The sequence below is a fragment of the Chanos chanos genome, chromosome 11 (assembly GCF_902362185.1).
Source record: "Chanos chanos chromosome 11, fChaCha1.1, whole genome shotgun sequence".
NCBI classification, from domain to species: domain Eukaryota; kingdom Metazoa; phylum Chordata; class Actinopteri; order Gonorynchiformes; family Chanidae; genus Chanos; species Chanos chanos.
Window position 1 is genome coordinate 10,996,932 of NC_044505.1, and position 20,052 is coordinate 11,016,983.

General features: G+C 41.8%; 1 protein-coding gene across 1 annotated transcript; it reads left to right on the forward strand.

Annotated features, from left to right (window-relative positions):
• Positions 1-230: 230 nt before the first annotated feature.
• LOC115824208 (deleted in malignant brain tumors 1 protein-like) lies at positions 231-17,701 on the forward strand. Its single transcript, XM_030788313.1, has 14 exons — positions 231-394; positions 476-531; positions 1,358-1,672; positions 1,793-2,107; positions 2,188-2,520; positions 2,675-2,995; positions 3,106-3,408; positions 3,933-4,247; positions 6,952-7,014; positions 7,142-7,235; positions 14,781-15,079; positions 15,428-15,730; positions 16,223-16,537; positions 17,637-17,701. Exons 1-14 carry the CDS (start codon positions 231-233, stop codon positions 17,699-17,701), a joined length of 3,261 nt encoding a protein of 1,086 aa, XP_030644173.1.
• Positions 17,702-20,052: the final 2,351 nt, after the last annotated feature.

Consider the following 20,052-nt stretch of genomic DNA (forward strand, 5'->3'; position numbering starts at 1 on the left):
TCTTTCTTTCTTTCTTTCTTTCTCTCTCTCCCTCTCCCTCTCTCTCTCTCTCTATCTATCTATCTATCTATCTATCTATCTATCTATCTATCTATCTATCTATCTATCTATCTATCTATCTATCATCCACAGAAGGATTAAGGCTGGCAGATGGTGGTACCCGCTGTGCTGGAAGACTGGAGATTCCTTATGAAGGGCAGGGGGTCGCAGTGTGTCATCATATGTGGGATATGAGAGATGCTGCAGTGGTGTGTAGAGAACTGGACTGTGGGGAGGCTGCAGAGGCACCGACTGACTCTCATTTTGGACCGAAAAAAACAGCGTTCATCTGGCCACTTGCATTGAATTGTAATGGCTCAGAGACTACACTGTTTAGCTGTGAAAATGATAATGAGTGGCAGAAAGGATATTCACAGCTTCAAAGTCTATGTCGTGCTACCTGGGATGCAGGACAGAAATGTGATTATGACAAAAGTAAATATGATCAATATTTCTGTGATTATCTGCGAGAGGCTGGTGTCATCTGTTCAGGTATGTTGACAAAAACTCTCCAATGAATGACATTACTTTACTGCAGTGATTAGTCCATGGTCATATGCAATTGTATTATTTAATGTTAGGCATCTTACATACTCGAGAGAAAATTCATTTTAATTCCAAAATATTGCACTATGTTTAAAATGATCTGAATTAATGCAGCTTTTACACATCAGAAATGATACCATTACAATTTTTGCTCACAACATTTCCCAAATTATGCAAAAAATTGAATCATCAGCTTCAGTTGTGTGAAATATTGCTGCTAAATTTCACCTTGGGAAAATTCTTCCACAAAAGGAACACTGTATCAGTGATGTGTGCACTACAGTTCTTCACAACTGATGTAGACTAATTTACGTTTCAGCTAGTTTTATAATTAATGTGGCTGATTGTTCATTTGTGTGGACTTTCACATTAGTAAAAGGAAGTGTGTTTGTAAGTGCCATTGTAGTGAAACTATGTTTGCTTGATAATAGATTGTGAATATAATATGTTGCAGTCCTAAAACTAAACTGGATTAGTTTTTAACTTATTTGTCCTTCCGTCTTTGTATTTTGCTAATACTTTCAGCTATTTCATAAACACATATGATAATTTATTGAAAATATCCTAAAATTCACTAGATAACACTAAATTATGATTATTTTCAGGATAACATAATCTCACCTATTTTTTCCCTGAAATATCAGATAATATTTAAAGATACTTTTGAAATGTCACTGACATTACAACAGAGATTAAATTGTTTTAAAAAATTATAAAATAATGACAATGTGTGAAATATACATTAAAGATTACTACCTTTTAAATTCCACAGGTCATAAAAAGTCCAGACTAGCTAATGGTCCTAACTTGTGCTCTGGGAGAGTAGAGGTGCTTCATGGGAAGACCTGGGGCACAGTGTGTGATGCTGACTTTGACCAGCAGGATGCAGAGGTGGTGTGTAGAGAGCTGGGCTGTGGGGTTCCTGTAGAGGTGCTGGGAGCAGCCGCTTTTGGTAAAGGGGAGGGTCCAGTGTGGTCCGAGGAGATTCAGTGTAGAGGCAACGAATCTGAGATTATCTTCTGTCCAACATCATCTTCACGGAGACAGAACTGTTCCCATGACAACGATGTGGGAATAAGATGCACTGGTAACTATGAATTATTGACCTGTCCTTAGCACAGAAGTGGATAGTTTACTATTCTTTACAACAATTTCCAGATCACAAAAGAAGTGTAAAGTTTATATCTTAGATGTATTTTCTGTGCAGGATACACAGACTTCAGACTAGTGAATGGCTCTGACTCCTGCTCTGGTCGAGTGGAGCTGCAGTACCTCGGTGAGTGGGGTACAGTGTGTGATGCATCATGGGATATGAGAGCCTCTAGCGTCCTCTGTCAGCAGCTGAATTGTGGGAGTGCCGTGGCCGTAGTGGGGGTGGACTGGTTTGGGGAGGGGAGCGACCCAATACAGGCTGATGTGTTTGATTGCCAGGGCAATGAGACACACCTCTCAGCTTGTGTCATCTCTTCATGGAGTCGAGCTGCATGTTCTCATAGGCAGGATCCTGGAGTCATCTGCTCTGGTCAGTTTATATGAGTGTGAAAGTGTGAGACAACTGATTCAATATTTAGTTAGATAGTTAAATTCAGCTCTTCTCTTCAGGTTCCTCTATGTCTTTTCATGATGGACGAGTGCGGCTAACCGGAGAGAGGGAGTGTGAGGGAGAGGTGGAGGTTTATTTCCATCAGGCCTGGAGGAGAGTTCTCCTGGACTCCTGGAGTTTCTCTGAGGCCTCTGTGGTCTGCAGACAGCTGGATTGTGGCTCTTTGGTAGAGTTCAGTGGCTCCTCTGGGTCTGGTCCAGTGGATAGTGATGAGTGTCTGACTGGTTTCCAGTGCTCTGGGAATGAAGTTCATCTGGGGAACTGCAGCTCACCACAAACTACAAACTGCAGCTCCAGTTTACCGCTGTCACTCAACTGCTCAGGTAAACATATTGTTAACTGTTCCCCAATTCCCACATGAAAACAGTGATTTTATTGTCAGACCACTCATAAGGCCTTTATACTGTTGTACAATCACACTCTCAATATTTTTCCACGACTGTGCGTTAGTTTAATCCTGTGATTTCCGTTGTGTTTTTCTTTGTGATTCAGGTCACAGGTCCCTCAGACTGGTGGGTTCTGGGAGTGACTGTGCAGGCCGTCTGGAGGTTTTCCACAAAGGCTCATGGGGAACAGTGTGCGATGACTCCTGGGATATTGAGGATGACCAGGTTGTGTGCAGACAGCTCCAGTGTGGAGAGGCCCTCATTGGACCAGTTCCAGCCTGGTTTGGTCCTGGAACTGGACCCATTTGGCTAGATGAGGTGGACTGCCTGGGGAACGAGTCGTCCCTGTGGAGCTGTCCGTCAGAGAGATGGGGCCGACATGACTGTGGACACAAGGAGGATGTGGGAGTGCTGTGTTCAGGTGTGTATGTATGTATATGTGAAATTAAGTTTATCCCAAATGATGCTATTATATATGTATCATTATGTACTTTAAAACAACAAATGACAAAATCATTCTTTTGCCCTCAGGGTATAAAGAGATAAGATTGACTGAAGGCTGCTCTGGGAACCTGGAGGTGTTTTACAATGGAACCTGGGGTAATGTCTGCTATAACCAGATGGACTCAGACACAGTGGCTTTAATCTGCCAAGAGCTGAACTGTGGAAAAAGTGGCACTTTAAACCCAGCAGGACCAAGAATGACCTCAGCTCCAAACTGGCTTGATTTACTCAAGTGCCGTAAAGAAGACATCCGTTTATGGAACTGTCCGTCTTCACCTTGGAACCAGAACCAATGCTTTGGTGAAGAAGTGGCAACAATCACCTGTTCAGGTGAGTCCTCCTTACTTTTCTAACCACCCCAGAGGAAGAAAGATTAACCACTGAAATGGACTTTGGGGGAAAAGTTCAGTTGCATTTGTATTTTTTTTCACTAGGTTAAGTTGGAACCTTTTTTAATTCAAATTTTGGCTCATCCTTTTTTTTCTTTTTTTTGTTAAATTGCAGAGGAAAAAAGTGTCCCGCAAAGTAGCGTAACATGTTCAACCTCCCCATATCACAGACCATGTTCAGGTGAGAGGACCATCATTCACATAACTGTCCATCTTATATCATTGTCGACTAAATATCTTCATTACTGAATAAACCATGTTACTTTTCTTTGTTAACCTTCATTGTCAAAATGAATTTTTGAAATTACCTCAAGAACATCAGTGGAAATACAAGATCAATTTACCAACAGAAACACATCCACCAAATAAATACAAAATATAAATGTAAATTAAAAGTTGAATTTGTTAATGAGTATCGTAGTAATTAAAGGAAATACTGGTTCTAAAACGTGATTTGTTGTCTAGACCATCTACCCTTCAGACTGATGGGGGGAGAGGGCCAGTGCTCTGGGAGGCTGGAGGTTTATCATAACGGCACCTGGGGCTCAGTCTGTGATGATCTCTGGGACATCAAAGATGCTCAGGTGGTGTGCAGACAGCTGGGCTGTGGGCCGGCACTGAGGGTTGATGGGAATTCTACCTTTGGGCGTGGAGAGGACACTGTGTGGCTGAGCAGGGTGGAGTGCAGAGGGACTGAGATCCACCTGTGGGACTGTTCTCTCTCCTTGAAGAACCACACTGACTGTTCTCATAAGAGCCATGCTTGGATAACCTGTACAGGTAGGAGTGGTTCTTTTGACTATTTGACCTGAGTCACATAATAACCTGAAGTATTTAAGTGACTTGCGCCTGTCACAATACTCTTACATGGCTCCTTCAGTTTGTCTTTCCTCACAAAATTTCCATGATTCTAACAGTGCTGAATGTACTGAAGACATAATGAACTGTGGTCATATGAGTGGTTTATAGTCTTCATCAGAACCACCAATTATGCTGTGAATTGAGAGAGCAAGGTGACAAGGAAAGTAAGCACTGAAGAAAATTGGAACAGGGCCCAGCCATTCAGATCCTTCAAATGATTATTTGACCCAGATCTGACTGTCACATGCCTGTTTTGCTTGTATTGTCATGTGAACTTGAAATGGGTTGAAATGACAGTAAAGCATTTCTCACGTCTTGGTAAGTTTCACATGCACTCAGTTAAGTTCAAGTCCAATTCTCTCTCCTTTTCACAGATCCATCCATTCTTCCTCAGACATCAACAGGTACATTCTTATTTTTACTTACTTACATATTTATTTATGTCATGTGACATTATCATGGCTAAATTGATCAAAATGAGTGCGTGTGTGTGTGTGTGTGTATGTGTGTGTGTGTGTGTGTGTGTGTGTGTGTAGAGTTTACAACAACATCTAGTACCACTTCAACAACATCAAGAACAACAACAGGTAATACAATTCTCTTTTTGAGGGTTGGGTGAGCGGTAGGGGGTGGGGGAGGAGGGGTCCAAAATGAAGGACAGTGTCTTCAGGGTCCAGTGTGCTGTGGTGTCATTTACTTTGTGTGTGTGTGTGTGTGTGTGTGTGTGTATGTGTGTCAAATAGCCGTCTCAAGACAGACCACCCCTTCACAAACCAGTCTGTCCATTCCCTCAGCGGTGCCCCTGGCTCTGGGAACACTGCTCCTCCTGTTGCTGGTGTTTCTGCTTGTGCTGTTTTGCCAGAACAGAGCACTTAAGAGAGGTAGGACAAATCTGGAGCTTAAACTACAGAAATGATGTTTCTGTTGATTCTGCTTTTCCAGAACAAAACAAAAAGGTCTCTGCTTCACTTTGCTGATTATTGCTTCAAATGTGAAACATGACCCTAAAGATCACGTTGTGTGTGTGTGTGTGTGTGTGTGTGTGTGTGTGTGTGTGTGTGTGTGTGTTTTCTCACACAGCCCTCTCTAAGAAGAGACAGCTGACTGTGCCTGAGGCTGTCTATGAGGAGATTGATCACAGACTCATCACTGAGGGAGTCACTAACACTGTTCAGAGGGGTGAGTGGATCTCTACATGGATATACATGGGGGAGAGAGAGAGATGGAGAGATGTGGAAGAGTAGGAGAGTTTGTCTGCTTTTTTGGTTTGTATGTCAGTGGTTTATATACATATAGAAACATCGTGTTTGTGTATTCGGGATGTTGAAATTCACGTGAGGTCCATATCGAGTCATGCTGGAAAACACTAGCCAAGCGGATATGCATGTCCGGGTTGTTATTTTATATTTTGGATTGATAGACTTCTCCAGTATGTAACCATATAGCTTTAGCACTCCTTGCAACATCCTTAACCGCTTGCTGTAACTCCTGCTAAACTGCTGGCCCTCACCCAGAAAGCTACACAGCAAAAACCACTAGAGTCACAGGTGCAGCAGATGTATGTGTGTGTGTGTGTGTGTGTGTGTGTGTGTGTGTGTGTGACAGAGAGAGAGCATGGGGGGAGGGCTACAGCAGAGGAGGTGTAAGAGGAGTGTAATGAGTGTGTGTGTGTGTGTGTGTGTGTGTGTGTGTGTGTGCGCGCGCGCGCGCGGGGGGGTGGGTGTGGAGGGGGGGGGGTATCAGGGAAGGTGTCTTAAGTAAGAGAAAGCGAAAGAGAGAGAGAGAGAGAGAGAGAGAGCGAGTAGGCATAACTGTGTTTATTAACCATGTTTATATTTTTAAAACATCGCTAAATTATTTATGATGAGCAGAGTAAATAAACAGCGTCGCGTCGAAGTATTGTGTATGCTCTCATGACAAAAAAGACCTACATTAATGAACACAGGCCACATACATACATAGCTAAAATGTCTCATCGAATTATACCCATTTTATATGGACACTCAGTGATGTTATTGCAAACAAACATGAGTTCGAAAGCTGGCAGAAACCGACCTCAGCGCAGCGACTTTGGTCGGGTGCGCTTAGAGCAGTCGAGACGGGAGAAAGCAAACACGGATAAGCAGGAAGCGGAGAGGAGTGACGGATGAGGTTCAGAGTGGATTAGTAAACCATCGTGTTTACGAATGGGACTTTAATTCGTTTGCTGGTATGTTGGTTTAAAAATAAAATGTTTTTAACGATGCGAGTGAGCAAAAAGTGTCATGTGTATCCGGAAAAAAGACGCTTACTCGGCGGCGAGATGCAGTATAGTGAGTAACTGCCATCGTAAGTTTAAATATTAACAAAATAAAGTGTTTGGTTATGTGTACGTGATATGTACCGAGCAAGAGGACATTAAGAACACTGACACTGACTACTGTTGGAAGACATATAGACTTGGCTCCAAGTAAAGCCTAAATAAGAATCTGCTGTCTCTTTGACACCTCGCGTCACCCCAACACCAGAATAAAAGTCATATTGCGAAACTGAAAAAAATTACTAATTTATGCAAGTTTACGAAGTGTTATGTCTGTAATATACGCAGTTTATTTTGTGGGTTTTTTTTCCTCTGTTTCTTCAGAGTCTCTGAAAGAAGACCAGATTGAATCTTATGATGATGTGGAAACTCCCAGCAACCCGAAAAGTGAGTGCCTGTGTAGACGAATCATATGATCTTGACTACTATCTGTTTAATCAGATGTATGGATATCATTATATAAAGTGCATCTGAGTCATTCTTAATAAAGTCTCCCTGCTTTAACCTGGTTCAGAGGGGACGTTGACCGTGAACTCCTCGGAGAACTATGATGACGCCACAGCTGCAGGGAAGACGACTGGAAGTTTAATAGGTAATTTCTCTGGACGGTAATACAAAATACAATATTTGCAATTTACATTATGCCGAAAAAATATGCCGAAAGTACAGCACTTTCAAATATATATCTCTTTGACTGATTTAGAGCTAAACGGAACCGTGGACTCGCTAGACTATGACGATGCAGTCACGTCAGGGCAGGTTCCAAGCAATCTGGTTGGTGAGTTATAAATTCTATTACATGGTGACTGTTACTTCAGTTTGTCACAACTTGATCACATGATCACACCAAGCGCCTGTGAAGTAGCCGTATTTGCGCAAAATTCAAGAGATGTGTTTAAAATTTTGCTGGGGAAATTATTGAACGATACCTAACTTCACATGGACGCCTTAAAAGTTACTAAATAAATTTTCGAGGCAGTGTCTTTTTCATTTCACAGCACTTCAAACACAAATTGGTGCAAGTTTACCTTAAAAGGAGCCCCATACATAATCCAAATGAACCAAGTTTCCTGTGCATACTTAAGTTTGGGGCTTTAGTTCTGATTGTGCCGTTTACTGTTTTTAGAGACAGTTGTGAAAATACCACCAGAGGATTATGATGATGTCATCACTGGTCAAGGCAATTTAGCAAGTGAGTTTTAGCAAAGTGCTCTTTTGTTTGTTTGTTTGTTTGTTTGTTTAAATACACGTGCTTTGTGTATAGAGAAGCCATATGACAGAGGGTCAGTATTTCTGTAACATCTGAGAGGTGTGTTTCAGTGGATGGACTGGATGAGTATGATGATGTGGAGAGTGTGAATGAGGACCAAGAAGAGCTGTTAGGTTAGTGAGTGTCTACTAACAGTTATCCCACTGTCACAGTTACAAACTGCTTTATTAACAAATACACAATGTAAACTGTATACAGTGCTCTATAAATAGAACTGAAAAACGTTGTCATCTTCAAACTCAAACGGCCAATTTTCTCCTACTCCATTAGAGATGGAATATGATGATGTGGAGATAAAGACTGTCGATGGGAGACAGGCGGAGTGACAGACGTGGAAACTCTTCAATCTGCCTTCAAATGTCATTGTGAAATAAAACATTTTGTTTAATAAGGGATAGAGACAAACACTCATTTGTATTTGTATACTTCAGTGGTCATCAGCTTTTCACATAGATCTATACAACATCTGATTGATCGATCAGCGACTTTGAACTTTGAACTTTGTTCTTGTACGTAGCTTTGGTCTTCAGACCTCAGTGTTCTGAAGGAGAGAATTTATGACCTCATCTCAGAATGACCAGAGATACTCTTTCAGAGACACCCTCTCACTGTTTATCTTCATACGTCTGGTTTATCTAAAATTAACTCAGGGAAAAATGTTTTAATATATATTTTCATGTTTTATTCTTTTTATCAAAAGTGCTTTTACTATTGATGCTGCAGTATTGATTTGTCTTTCTTTCTTTCTTTCTTTCTTTCTTTCTTTCTTTTGCCACACTTCTCTTTTTATAATTCATCTCATGTCGGTTCTGGAATCATTTATTTTATTACCCGTTCCTCCATTTGATTTTTATTTCTGTAAGTCTTATATTTTAGACAATCTGGTTATTCTGCGGGGGGTGCTGGAGCCTGTCCCAGCGCTCATAGGGCGAAAGGCGGGGAAACACCCTGGACAGGTCGCCAGTCCATCGCAGGTGACCCTAATCAGGATAAGCGGCTTAGATAATGAGTGAGTGAGTGAGTGAGTGGTTATTCTGCTCTCTGTTAAACATATCTGACCATTTGAAGACTTCTGTGCTCTTGTCTCATAACATGATGGTCAGTATAGCAACATAAAACATTTGTTCAATAAAGCGTTTTATATGAATCTCCTCATTATTTTGATGTTTTTTTTATGCTTTTCATACAAGTTATGCTTAATGAAAAACTGCTAATGGTGATTAAAAAATTATATTCATGAAAAGGCTGCATACTTACAATGAACTGATGAAGCTTCATTTCATTGGAATAATTTACACTGACTATGGCACTCTGTGCCTCTTTATCTCTTTAAGTGTGTTTATAATCAGTGCAAAAGTTGTGTATTACACGCGTATCTATCAAGTTTCACACGTATCTGACTGCAGTGCACTCATATCACGTATTACATGTATTACAGATTTCTGATATATCAAATAACCTTTATTTTACCAGGGTAATGAACGATTATTGGTCAGAGCATAACTGTCATCTTTGTTTAACTGCCCGAGAACCAGCAAAGCAAATGAATCAGTAGTTTGTTCTGAGCCTAAGGCAGTGGTTTTCAAATCCATCCCTTTGATCCCACTGCACAGAAAAACTCATCACTGACACAGCTTATGGAACTTGTGTGCTATTTAAAACATATCCTTAATTAGTTAGAAGAAGAAGAAGAACTAGACTAGAACACATATCTTTTGATGGTGGGAAGAAACCGGAGCACCCGGGGGGAAGGCCACTCAAACACAGGGAGAACATGCAGACTCCACACAGAAAGGACCGGGGATGACCAGGATTCAAACCCGGGGCCTTCTTGCTGTGAGGCAACAGTCCTAACCACGGAGCCATCGTGAAGCCCAGTTAAATGAGAAGCCCAGGATTTCAGTAAAAATGTGCTGTCCAGCGGCTCACCAGGAATGATTTGAAAAACGGCACGATAGATTGGAAACATTGCGATCAGTGCTGCATAGGTTAGTGTAGAACTATGGCGCCATCTAGTGGTGTTGGTACCAACCATCAACCCGAAATAACGTCCGTCTTTGAGGTGAGTATTGTACTGGTGTGTGACAATGGCGCCATCTAGTGTTTGGAACCACGCTCTATCCCTTAATCGGTATAAAGACACTCAAAAAGAAAACAACAGCTACACTGTCATGTTAAAGAAGACAGGGAAAAAAGTATCAGCAGGGTTTGTTGATCCTGCTTTGATGATTCTGGTTCAGGAATGAATAGACGAGTGTCCAGGAGAGGGTGGGAGAGACTTTGAGGACGAAGAGAATGAGTAAATTCAATAAAGAGAATTCTCAGTTTTAAATTTTTCCTCTTTGTCTGAGACATAAACAAAGAAATATTTTGATCTTTTTGCAGTAATAAACACACCAGTGTCTTTTATGACAGCGGCTTTCCCAAGCGGAGACCGTAAATGTATCCAAAAGGTTCCCCATTGTTAAGTCTTTATAATCTCATGAGGGCTTTTCTCTTATGAAGGCACACACATACACACACACGCACACATACACACACACACACACACACACTTAAAATACTGAAACATTGACTCAACTTCTCACAGTTACCTCTTTTCATCACTAGAGGGGGGATAAATTAGCTTGAGCAAAGCAGGCTGGAGCATGACCTCTCTTATGAAAGAGATGCACAGATCCTCATTTGGTTTTGAATCTGTCTTATGTTATGATTGTGATAAATCATAATCTAACTACTTAATGTAGCAGGAGCGTTGTTCCGCTTTCCAAAGTGTGTGAGTGTGTGTGTGTGTGTGTATGTAGATAAAAACACCACTAATACTGTGTCTCTGTGGAAGAATGTGTTATGGAGAGATACCACTCTACTGATGCAACACTGTACAAAGCAATTTCAGAGGGAATAATTAAATGTCTTACTTAACAGTAGAACATAGCAGACTATTCAATAAAATAAATTCCTTTTGCTTTCATTTGATTTGTTGGATCTCAGAAAGATGAAGGAAAATAATCCCTCCAAATGATCCCACTCAGACCCACAACCCTCTTTACCTCCATCTTCTGTCAGCAGATGAGTATATCTATCTATCTATCTATCTATCTATCTATCTATCTATCTATCTATCTATCTATCTATCTATCTATCTATCTGTCTGTCTGTCCATCTCTCTCTCTCTATTTAGCTGTTTCAGTCCATACATCACATTTCATTTGGATCATAAAACATTCATTTAGTGTTTTTATCATGATAGCATACACAGTACTTCAACATGATGCCAGCTATTTATCATCATCATCATCATTCTCATTAGCGATGTATTTATTTGAAGTTTATAATAATAATAATTATAACAACAATAAAAACAACAATAATAACAATAATAATAATAATAATTATTATTATTATTATTATTATGAGTGGTAGTAGTAGTAGTGGTAGTACTGGATCACCTGTCAGCTCCTTCTCTGTTGAATAGGACCACTATGGATGTAATTTCTGATCTGAGGTCAGAGAGAGCATTTTGGTAATCACAGTACAAACTGAGCTGGGGATTTGGAAAGTGGCTGTTTTAGGGGAGAGTGGAAACACTCTGACTGTCTTACCTGAGGGATAGTCGTCCTCCACATCCTCATAACCAGAGTTCTGCCCCATCTATCTAAATGAAAATATTAGTGAATTATTAAAATTACTAAAGTCTGTCTGCAAATGGATCAGTTAAAATATTAATACTTTTGATTGGAGGTCAGGTCTCTCAACTTTGACATGAAATGATAATTGTTCACTCCAAAAAGACAGTTAACATAAAATATTTTAAAGTTAGTTTATTCCTTGTAGAATGTTTCCTACAGTGAGGGCCTGTGCAGTCAGGTTTTATTTTGGTCTGATGGTATTTGACAGGGAGTCTTTGATGTTGAGAGTCTTTTTCCTCTGCAGGTGGCACAGATGCCAAACATACACTCGTGTACTTCCTCTCTGAAAAAAAAGTCTGCTTTTAATTTTCTTACTCTCTCACAGTTCTGATGACAGAAAATCGTGTCTACAGTTACGAGGAGGAGTCCTGTTCAGCCGTACTGTCCTTATTTTGATATATTTGGAGAATTAACTGAACAGCGGTGTGTGATTTGTGACTGTATCTGTTTGATAATTTCCTTTAATCTCTCTAATAAGGCAGTAGAGAGTGTGATTGGTGGGTGGGAGGAGCCCTGTGTCTTCAGGGGGTCTGAGAGAACACAGTCACCTCAGTCAGGCTGAGAGTTCAGGGGGGGAAGGTTGTGCTCTGTGACTACGTGTGTAATCGAAGCGCTGGTTTGTACAGAGAGAGATGGAGAGGTGCCTGTGGATCTTATTTCTGTTCTCCATGGTTCAACTCGTCACAGCTGGTGAGTGCAGGTTCTTTGCCAAAAGTTCCAAAGGTAGTAAACAATTTTTTAAACACTTCTAATAGGATTTGCTCTCTATGCCTCTTACTGAGTGGGTGAATAAGGCACTGAATGTGTGAACAAGGCCATTAACATGACAGAATGATTATCTAATGTGCTTAAAAAAATGAAAACTGAAGATTATCGTTTTAAGACACTTTCTTTCTTTCCTTCTTTCTTTCTTTCTTTCTTTCTTTCTTTCTTTCTTTCTTTCTTTCTTTCTTTCTTTCTTTCTTTCTTTCTTTCTTTTTCTCTCTCTTTCTTTGTCTCACTCTCTCTCTCTCTCTATCTATCTATCTACCTATCATCTACAGAGGGATTAAGGCTGGCAGATGGTGGTACCCGCTGTGCTGGAAGACTGGAGATTCCTTATAAAGGGCAGGGGTACCCAGTGTGTCATCATACGTGGGATATGAATGACGCTGCAGTGGTGTGTAGAGAACTGGACTGTGGGGAGGCTGTAGAGGCACCTAATAATTCTCATTTTGGACCAGGCCAACTTGGGAGACGCTGGGCAGCTGCATTTAACTGTACTGGCTCCGAGACAATACTGTTTAGCTGTGAATTGGATGAAGAGTGGCAAAGAGGAAATTCAGAGTATGAGAGTCATTGTAAAGTTTACTGGGATGCAGGAAAGATCTGTGAATATGACAAAAGTAAATCTGATAAATATCACTGTGATTCTCGGCATGAAGCTGGTGTCATCTGCTCAGGTATGTTGACAAAAACTCTATATGAATTTATCTGATTTACAGTCAGTGAATGTATTTTTATGTATGGTTTTTGTCCATCTTTCCACATGTTTTGACTGTTGCAGCTACAGAACTTCATTTGCAGTATTTTACTTTTTTTTGGAATTTGCAAACAGTTCTAGCTATTTTATAAACATTTATGACAATTTATTTCAAAAAAACTTTGCCTGCCTTGACCATTTTATATTTTCAAGACAACACAATCTCATTTTATAATCGATGATTTCATGGGGATGTAGAAAAAAATACATTTTTAAATGTTTTAACAGAACAGACAAAACTTGCAGTTTACTCTAAAAATGTGAAATATACATTAAAATGTATTATCTTTTAAATCCACAGGTCATAAAAAGTCCAGGCTAGCTAATGGTCCTAACTTGTGCTCTGGGAGAGTAGAGGTGCTTCATGGGAAGACCTGGGGCACAGTGTGTGATGCTGCCTTTGACCAGCAGGATGCAGAGGTGGTGTGTAGAGAGCTGGGCTGTGGGGTTCCTGTAGAGGTGCTGGGAGCAGCCGCTTTTGGCAAATGGGAGGGTCCAGTATGGTCAGAGGAGATTCAGTGTAGAAGCAACGAATCTGAAATTTTCTTCTGTCCAACATCATCTTCACAGAGGCAGAACTGTTCCCATGACAACGATGTGGGAATAAGATGCACTGGTAATTACGAGTTACTGACATGTACTTAGGACAATAGCATATGTAACTTAAGGAGAATAATTTAATACTCTTTGTAACAATCTTCAGATCACAAAGGAAGTGTAAGGTTTATATATTATGTGTGTTTTCTGTGCAGGATACACAGACTTCAGACTAGTGAATGGCTCTGACTCCTGCTCTGGTCGAGTGGAGCTGCAGTACCTCAGTGAGTGGGGAACAGTGTGTGATGCATCATGGGACATGAGAGCCTCTAGCGTCCTCTGTCAGCAGCTGAATTGTGGGAGTGCTGTGGCCGTAGTGGGGGCAGACTGGTTTGGGGAGGGGAGTGACCCAGTACGGGCTGATGTATTTGACTGCCAGGGCAACGAGACACACCTCTCAGCTTGTGTCATCTCTTCATGGAGTCGAGCTGCATGTTCTCATAGGCAGGATGCTGGAGTCATCTGCTCTGGTCAGTTTATATGAGTGTGAAAGTGTGAGACAACTGATTTAATTCATTATTTAGTTAGTTCAAAAAATAAAAATAAAATTCAACTCCTCTCTTCAGGTTCTAATGTGTCTTTTCATGATGGACGAGTACGGCTAACTGGAGAGAGGGAGTGTGAGGGAGAGGTGGAGGTTTACTTCCATCAGGCCTGGAGGAGAGTTCTCCTGGACTCCTGGAGTTTCTCTGAAGCCTCTGTGGTCTGCAGACAGCTGGATTGTGGCTCTGTGGTAGAGTTCAGTGGCTCCTCTGGGTCTGGTCCAGTGGACAGTGATGAGTGTCTAACTGGTTTCCAGTGTTCTGGTAACGAAGTTTATCTTAGAAACTGCAGCTCACCACAAACTACAAACTGCAGCTCCAGTTTACCGCTGTCACTCAACTGCTCAGGTAAACATATTGTTAACTGTTCCCCAATTCCCACATGAAAACAGTGATTTTATTGTCAGACCACTCATAAGGCCTTTATACTGTTGTACAATCACACACTCAGTATTTTTCCACGACTGTGCGTTAGTTTAATCCTGTGATTTCCGTTGTGTTTTTCTTTGTGATTCAGGTCACAGGTCCCTCAGACTGGTGGGTTCTGGGAGTGACTGTGCAGGGCGTCTGGAGGTTCTCCACAAAGGCTCATGGGGAACAGTTTGTGATGACTCCTGGGATATTGAGGACGCCCAGGTTGTGTGCAGAGAGCTCCGGTGTGGAGAGGCCCTCATTGGACCAGTTCCAGCCTGGTTTGGTCCTGGAACTGGACCCATTTGGCTGGATGAGGTGGACTGTCTGGGAAATGAGTCGTCCATACAGAGTTGTCCATCAGACGGATGGGGCCGACATGACTGTGGACACAAGGAGGACGTGGGAGTGCTGTGTACAGGTGTGTGTGTGTGTGTGTGTGTGTGCGCGCGCGTGTGTGTGCGTGTCAGAGGTTGTTTTTGTGTGTGTTTTTGTTTTTGTGTCTGTGTGTGTGTGTGTGTGTGTGTGTGTGTGTGTGTGTGTGTGAGAGAGAGAGAGAGAGAGAGAGAGAGAGAGAGAGAGAGAGAGGGAGAGGGAGAGAGTGTGTGTGAGTGTGAGTGAGCGTGTGTCTGTGTTTGCGTAAGCTTGAATCTGTGTGTGTGTGTGTGTATGTGAGACATTAAGTTTTCCCCCAATAAAACTATTATATATATATGTATCATTATGTACTTTTAAACGGCAAATTAAAAAATCGTTCTTTTATTCTCAGGGTTTGAAGAGATCAGATTGACTGAAGGCTGCTCTGGGAACCTGGAGGTGTTTTACAATGGAACCTGGGGTAATGTCTGCTATAACCAGATGGACTCACACACAGTGGCTTTAATCTGCCAAGAGCTGAACTGTGGAAAAAGCGGCACTTTAAACCCAGCAGGACCAAGAATGACCTCAGCTCCAAACTGGCTTGATTTACTCAAGTGCCGTAAAGAAGACATCCGTTTATGGAACTGTCCGTCTTCACCTTGGAACCAGAACCAATGCTTTGGTGAAGAAGTGGCAACAATCACCTGTTCAGGTGAGTCCTCCTTACTTTTCTAACCACCCCAGAGGAAGAAAGATTAACCACTGAAATGGACTTTGGGGGAAAAGTTCAGTTGTAATTTTTTTCACTAGGTCATGTTGGAACATTTTTTAATTCAAATTTTGGCTCATCGTTTGTCTGTTTGTTTGTTTTGAATTGCAGAGGAAAAAAGTGTCCCGCAAAGTCACCAGAAATGTTCAGCCTCCCCATATCACAGACCATGTTCAGGTGAGAAGACGTCACCCTCATTCACATAACCATGCATCTTATATTTTATCAAATAAGTATTAAAGTATGTTACTTCCCTTTGTTAACCTTCATTGTCCAAATGTATTCAAAAATTCATCAGCTGCTTCAAGAAATCAGTGAAAATACACATCCACAACATAAATAGAAAGTAAAAATGCAAATAAAAAACTGAATTCATTAATGCGTATCATGGCAATTAAAGGAAATACTAGTTCTAAAACATGGTTTGTTGTCTAGACCATCTACCCTTCAGACTGATGGAGGGAGAGGGCCAGTGCTCTGGGAGGCTGGAGGTTTATTATAATGGCACCTGGGGCTCAGTCTGTGATGATCTCTGGGACATCAAAGATGCTCAGGTGGTGTGCAGACAGCTGGGCTGTGGGCCAGCACTGAGGGTTGATGGGAACGCTGCCTTTGGACTTGGAGAGGACACTGTGTGGCTGAGCAGGGTGGAGTGCAGAGGGACTGAGATCCACCTGTGGGACTGTTCTCTCTCCCTGAAGAACCACACTGACTGTTCCCATAAGGGTCATGCCTGGGTAACCTGTACAGGTAGGAGTGGACCAGTGGTTCTTTTGACTGTTCTCAGCAGACCTGAGTCACATAAGAACCTGAAGTATTTAAGTGACTTGGGCCTGTCGCAACACTCTTACATGGCTCCTTCAGTTTGTCTTTCCTCATAAAATTTCTATGATTCTAACAGTGCTGAATGTACTGACGACATAATGAACTGTGGTCATGTGAGTGGTTTATAGTCTTCATCAGAACCACTATTTCTGCTGTGAATTAAGGGAGCAAGCTCACAAGGAAAGTAAGCACTGAAGAAAATTGGAACAGGGCCCAGCCATTCAGATACTTCAAATGATTATTTGACCCTGGTCTGATTGTCATGTACTTGTTTTTCTTGTATTGTCATGTCTTTAAACTTGAAATGGGTTGAAATGACAGTAAAGCATTTCTCACGTCTTCTCACGGTAAGTTTCACATGCACTCAGTTAAGTTCAAGTCCAATTCTCTCTCCTTTTCACAGATCCATCCATTCTTCCTCAGACATCAACAGGTACATTCTTATTTTTACTTATGTACATATTTATCTTATCATGTGACATTATTACATTACATTTATTTAGCTGACACTTTTATCCAAAGCAACTAACAAGTGGGGAAACATTTCAACCACCAGTCTAGTGAGAGACCTATGAGTAAGCGCTGAGTATTGCATCCATTTAAAAGTGCAAGCAATAAGTGTGAGTTTTCTTTCAAGACAGAGACAGTAGGTGTGAGTAAAGCATGTTAGGGTGTTAGGTGTTGGGAGAGGAGGTGCTCTTGGAAAAGGTGAGTCTTCAAGAGGTTCTTGAAGATAGAAAGGGACGCCCCTGCTCTGATGGCAGTTGGTAGCTTGTTTCACCATCGGGGAACCATAAACGAAAAAAGTCTGGACTGAGATTGCCTTAGGTGCAGGGATTTCAATGCCAGAGAGGGAGCAGAAGCCTGTATTAGTGGGTTTAGGTAGATGGGTGCAGACCCGGAAGTCACTGTAAGTAAGCATTAGTGACTTGAATTTGATTCCGGCGGCCATGGTTAGCCAGTGGAGGTCAATCAGTCGCAGTGTGACATGTGCCCTTTTAGGCTGATTAAAAACCATCTGCAGGGGTTTCACTGTACGTACAGGGAGACCCGCTAGAAGGGCATTACCATGGTCGAGTCGAGAAATAACCATGGCCTGTACCGAGAGTTGGGTAGCATACTGAGTCGGGTAAGGCCTGATTTTCCTTATGTTGTAAAGAGCGAAGCGTCATGACCAGGAGACCGATGCAACCTGGTCAGAGAAGGACAGCTGGTCATCAGTCATGATACCCAGGTTTCTTGCTGCCTTGGTTGGGGTTAGGGATGAAGAGGCGATTTTTATGTTGACATTGTGGTGGATAGATTGATTGACGGGGATGACCAAGAAGTCAGTTTCAGAGAGGTTTAGTTGAAGGTGACATTCCTTGATCCATGTGGATATGCCTGAGAGACAAGCCAAGATCCACGCCGAGACCGCGGGGTCATCTGGTGGGAATAACAGGTATAGCTGGGTGTCATCTGCATAGCAGGGATATGAGAGGCCATGCGAGTGGATAACTGGACCCAGGGAGGTGGTGTATATTGCAAAGAGAAGGGGTCCCAGGACTGAGCCTTGGGGTATCCCTGTGGAGAAGCGATGGGATGTGGATGTTTGTCCTTGCCATGATACATTGAAGGTACGCCCAGTGAGGTGAGATTCAAACCAAGTATGCGCTTTGCCTGAGATGCCCATGTCGGAGAGAACGGATAGCAGGATGCGGTGGTTGACTGTGTCAAAGGCTGCTGATAGGTTCAGCAAAATAAGTACTGAAGCACATATCATGGTTAAAATCAAAAATGAGTGTGTGTTTTTTTCTAGAGTATACAGCAACAGCTATTACCACTTCAACAACACCACCACCACCAACAACAACAGCAACAACAGGTAATATAATTCTCTTTTTGCGGGTGGTTGTGATGGGGGTAGAAACAAAGGGGGTGTCTTTAGGTTTCAAGTGTGCTGTGGTGTGATTTTTTTGTGTGTGTGTGTGTGTGTGTCAAATAGCCGCCTCAAGACAGACCACCCCTTCACAAACCGGTCTGTCCATTCCCTCAGCGGTGCCCCTGGCTCTGGGAACACTGCTCCTCCTGTTGCTGGTGTTTCTGCTTGTGCTGTTTTGCCAGAACAGAGCACTTAAGAGAGGTAGGACAAATCTGGAGCTCAAACTACAGAAATGATGTTTCTGTTGATTCTGCTTTTCCAGAACAAAACAAAAAGGTCTCTGCTTCACTTTGCTGTTTATGATTTACAATGTGAAACAGGCACTGTAAAAAAAAAATGTTCCTGTAAAATTACGGTGAAAATACTGGCAGCTGTGGACGGCAGTATTTTATAGTGTTTTTACAGTGCCACCACCGTAGGTTATTTCAACAGTTAAACGCTGTAAAAGTTATTACAGTGCTGGACTGCAGATTGTGAGGTTTACACTAAAATAGTGTTGGTTTGAATGATGTCTGAAAGTCGTTTATTGCATATGGCTCACTGTTCTACCACGGCAAAAAAGAAAATATTGCATTATATTGTCAAATCTTACGGCAGCCTGCTGTTTGTGGCCAGTCTTGTTTTTGGCTCCAAAGAAGCATCAGACTTTACGGTGCTTTACCGTATTTTGGAAAAACAGTATATTACCTTTAGAATTTGGCTGTATTTTTGCAACAGTTTATTACAGTGTGTTGTGTTTATGTTGTGATCATCTTGTGTGTGTGTGTGTGTGTGTGTGTGTGTGTTCTCTCACACAGCCCTCTCTAAGAAGAAACAGCTGACTGCGCCTGAAGCTATCTATGAGGAGATTGACCACGCACTCATCACTGAGGAAGTCACTGTTCAGAGGGGTGAGTGGATCTTCACATGGATATACATGGGGGGGACAGAGGGATGGAGAGATGTGGAAGAGTAGTAGAGTTTGTCTGCATTTTTGGTTTGTATGTGAGTGGTACAAGCTATATACTTATACAAACATCGCGTTTGTGTAATTGGGATGTCGAAATTCACGTGAGGTCCATATCGTGTCATGCTGGAAAACACTAGCCGGGCGGTTATGCACGTCTGTGTCGTTATTAAAAGACGAAAGAAAGTTTATATATTAAAAAAACACTTTGGGTCGCTAGACTGTGTGTATCCTAACCGTATAGCTGTAGCGCTCCTTGCAACATCCGCTTGCAGGGGCGTACTGCATCAGTTTTACCGTGCGTTACGTTACACTGTGGTAAAATGACCTTAGGGAATGACACGGAGATAGAAAATTTGGAATGTAAATAGGATTCTGCGTTTAAGAAAGTGCCGTGCTTGAGTTAAACCAAAAACAGTTTAATTGGCTAAATACTTTTGGGACGAATTCTCACAGCAGTACATCAACTTAAATGCGCAAAACACTCGGCAGCTGGCGCTTGCTGGCTGAAAACAGGAGCACAGCAAGATCTTGAAGAGCAAATTTTTAAAAATTATGTAGCCTATTTCCTCC

Excerpts from the sequence above, each read along its gene's own strand:
- LOC115824208 (XM_030788313.1), top strand. The coding sequence starts at position 231 with ATGAGAGATGCTGCAGTGGTGTGTAGAGAACTGGACTGTGGGGAGGCT. Across the intron at positions 2,996-3,105 it reads TGTGGGAGTGCTGTGTTCAG|GGTATAAAGAGATAAGATTG; the intron begins GTGTGTATGTAT and ends TTTTGCCCTCAG. Across the intron at positions 15,080-15,427 it reads CGTGGGAGTGCTGTGTACAG|GGTTTGAAGAGATCAGATTG; the intron begins GTGTGTGTGTGT and ends TTTTATTCTCAG.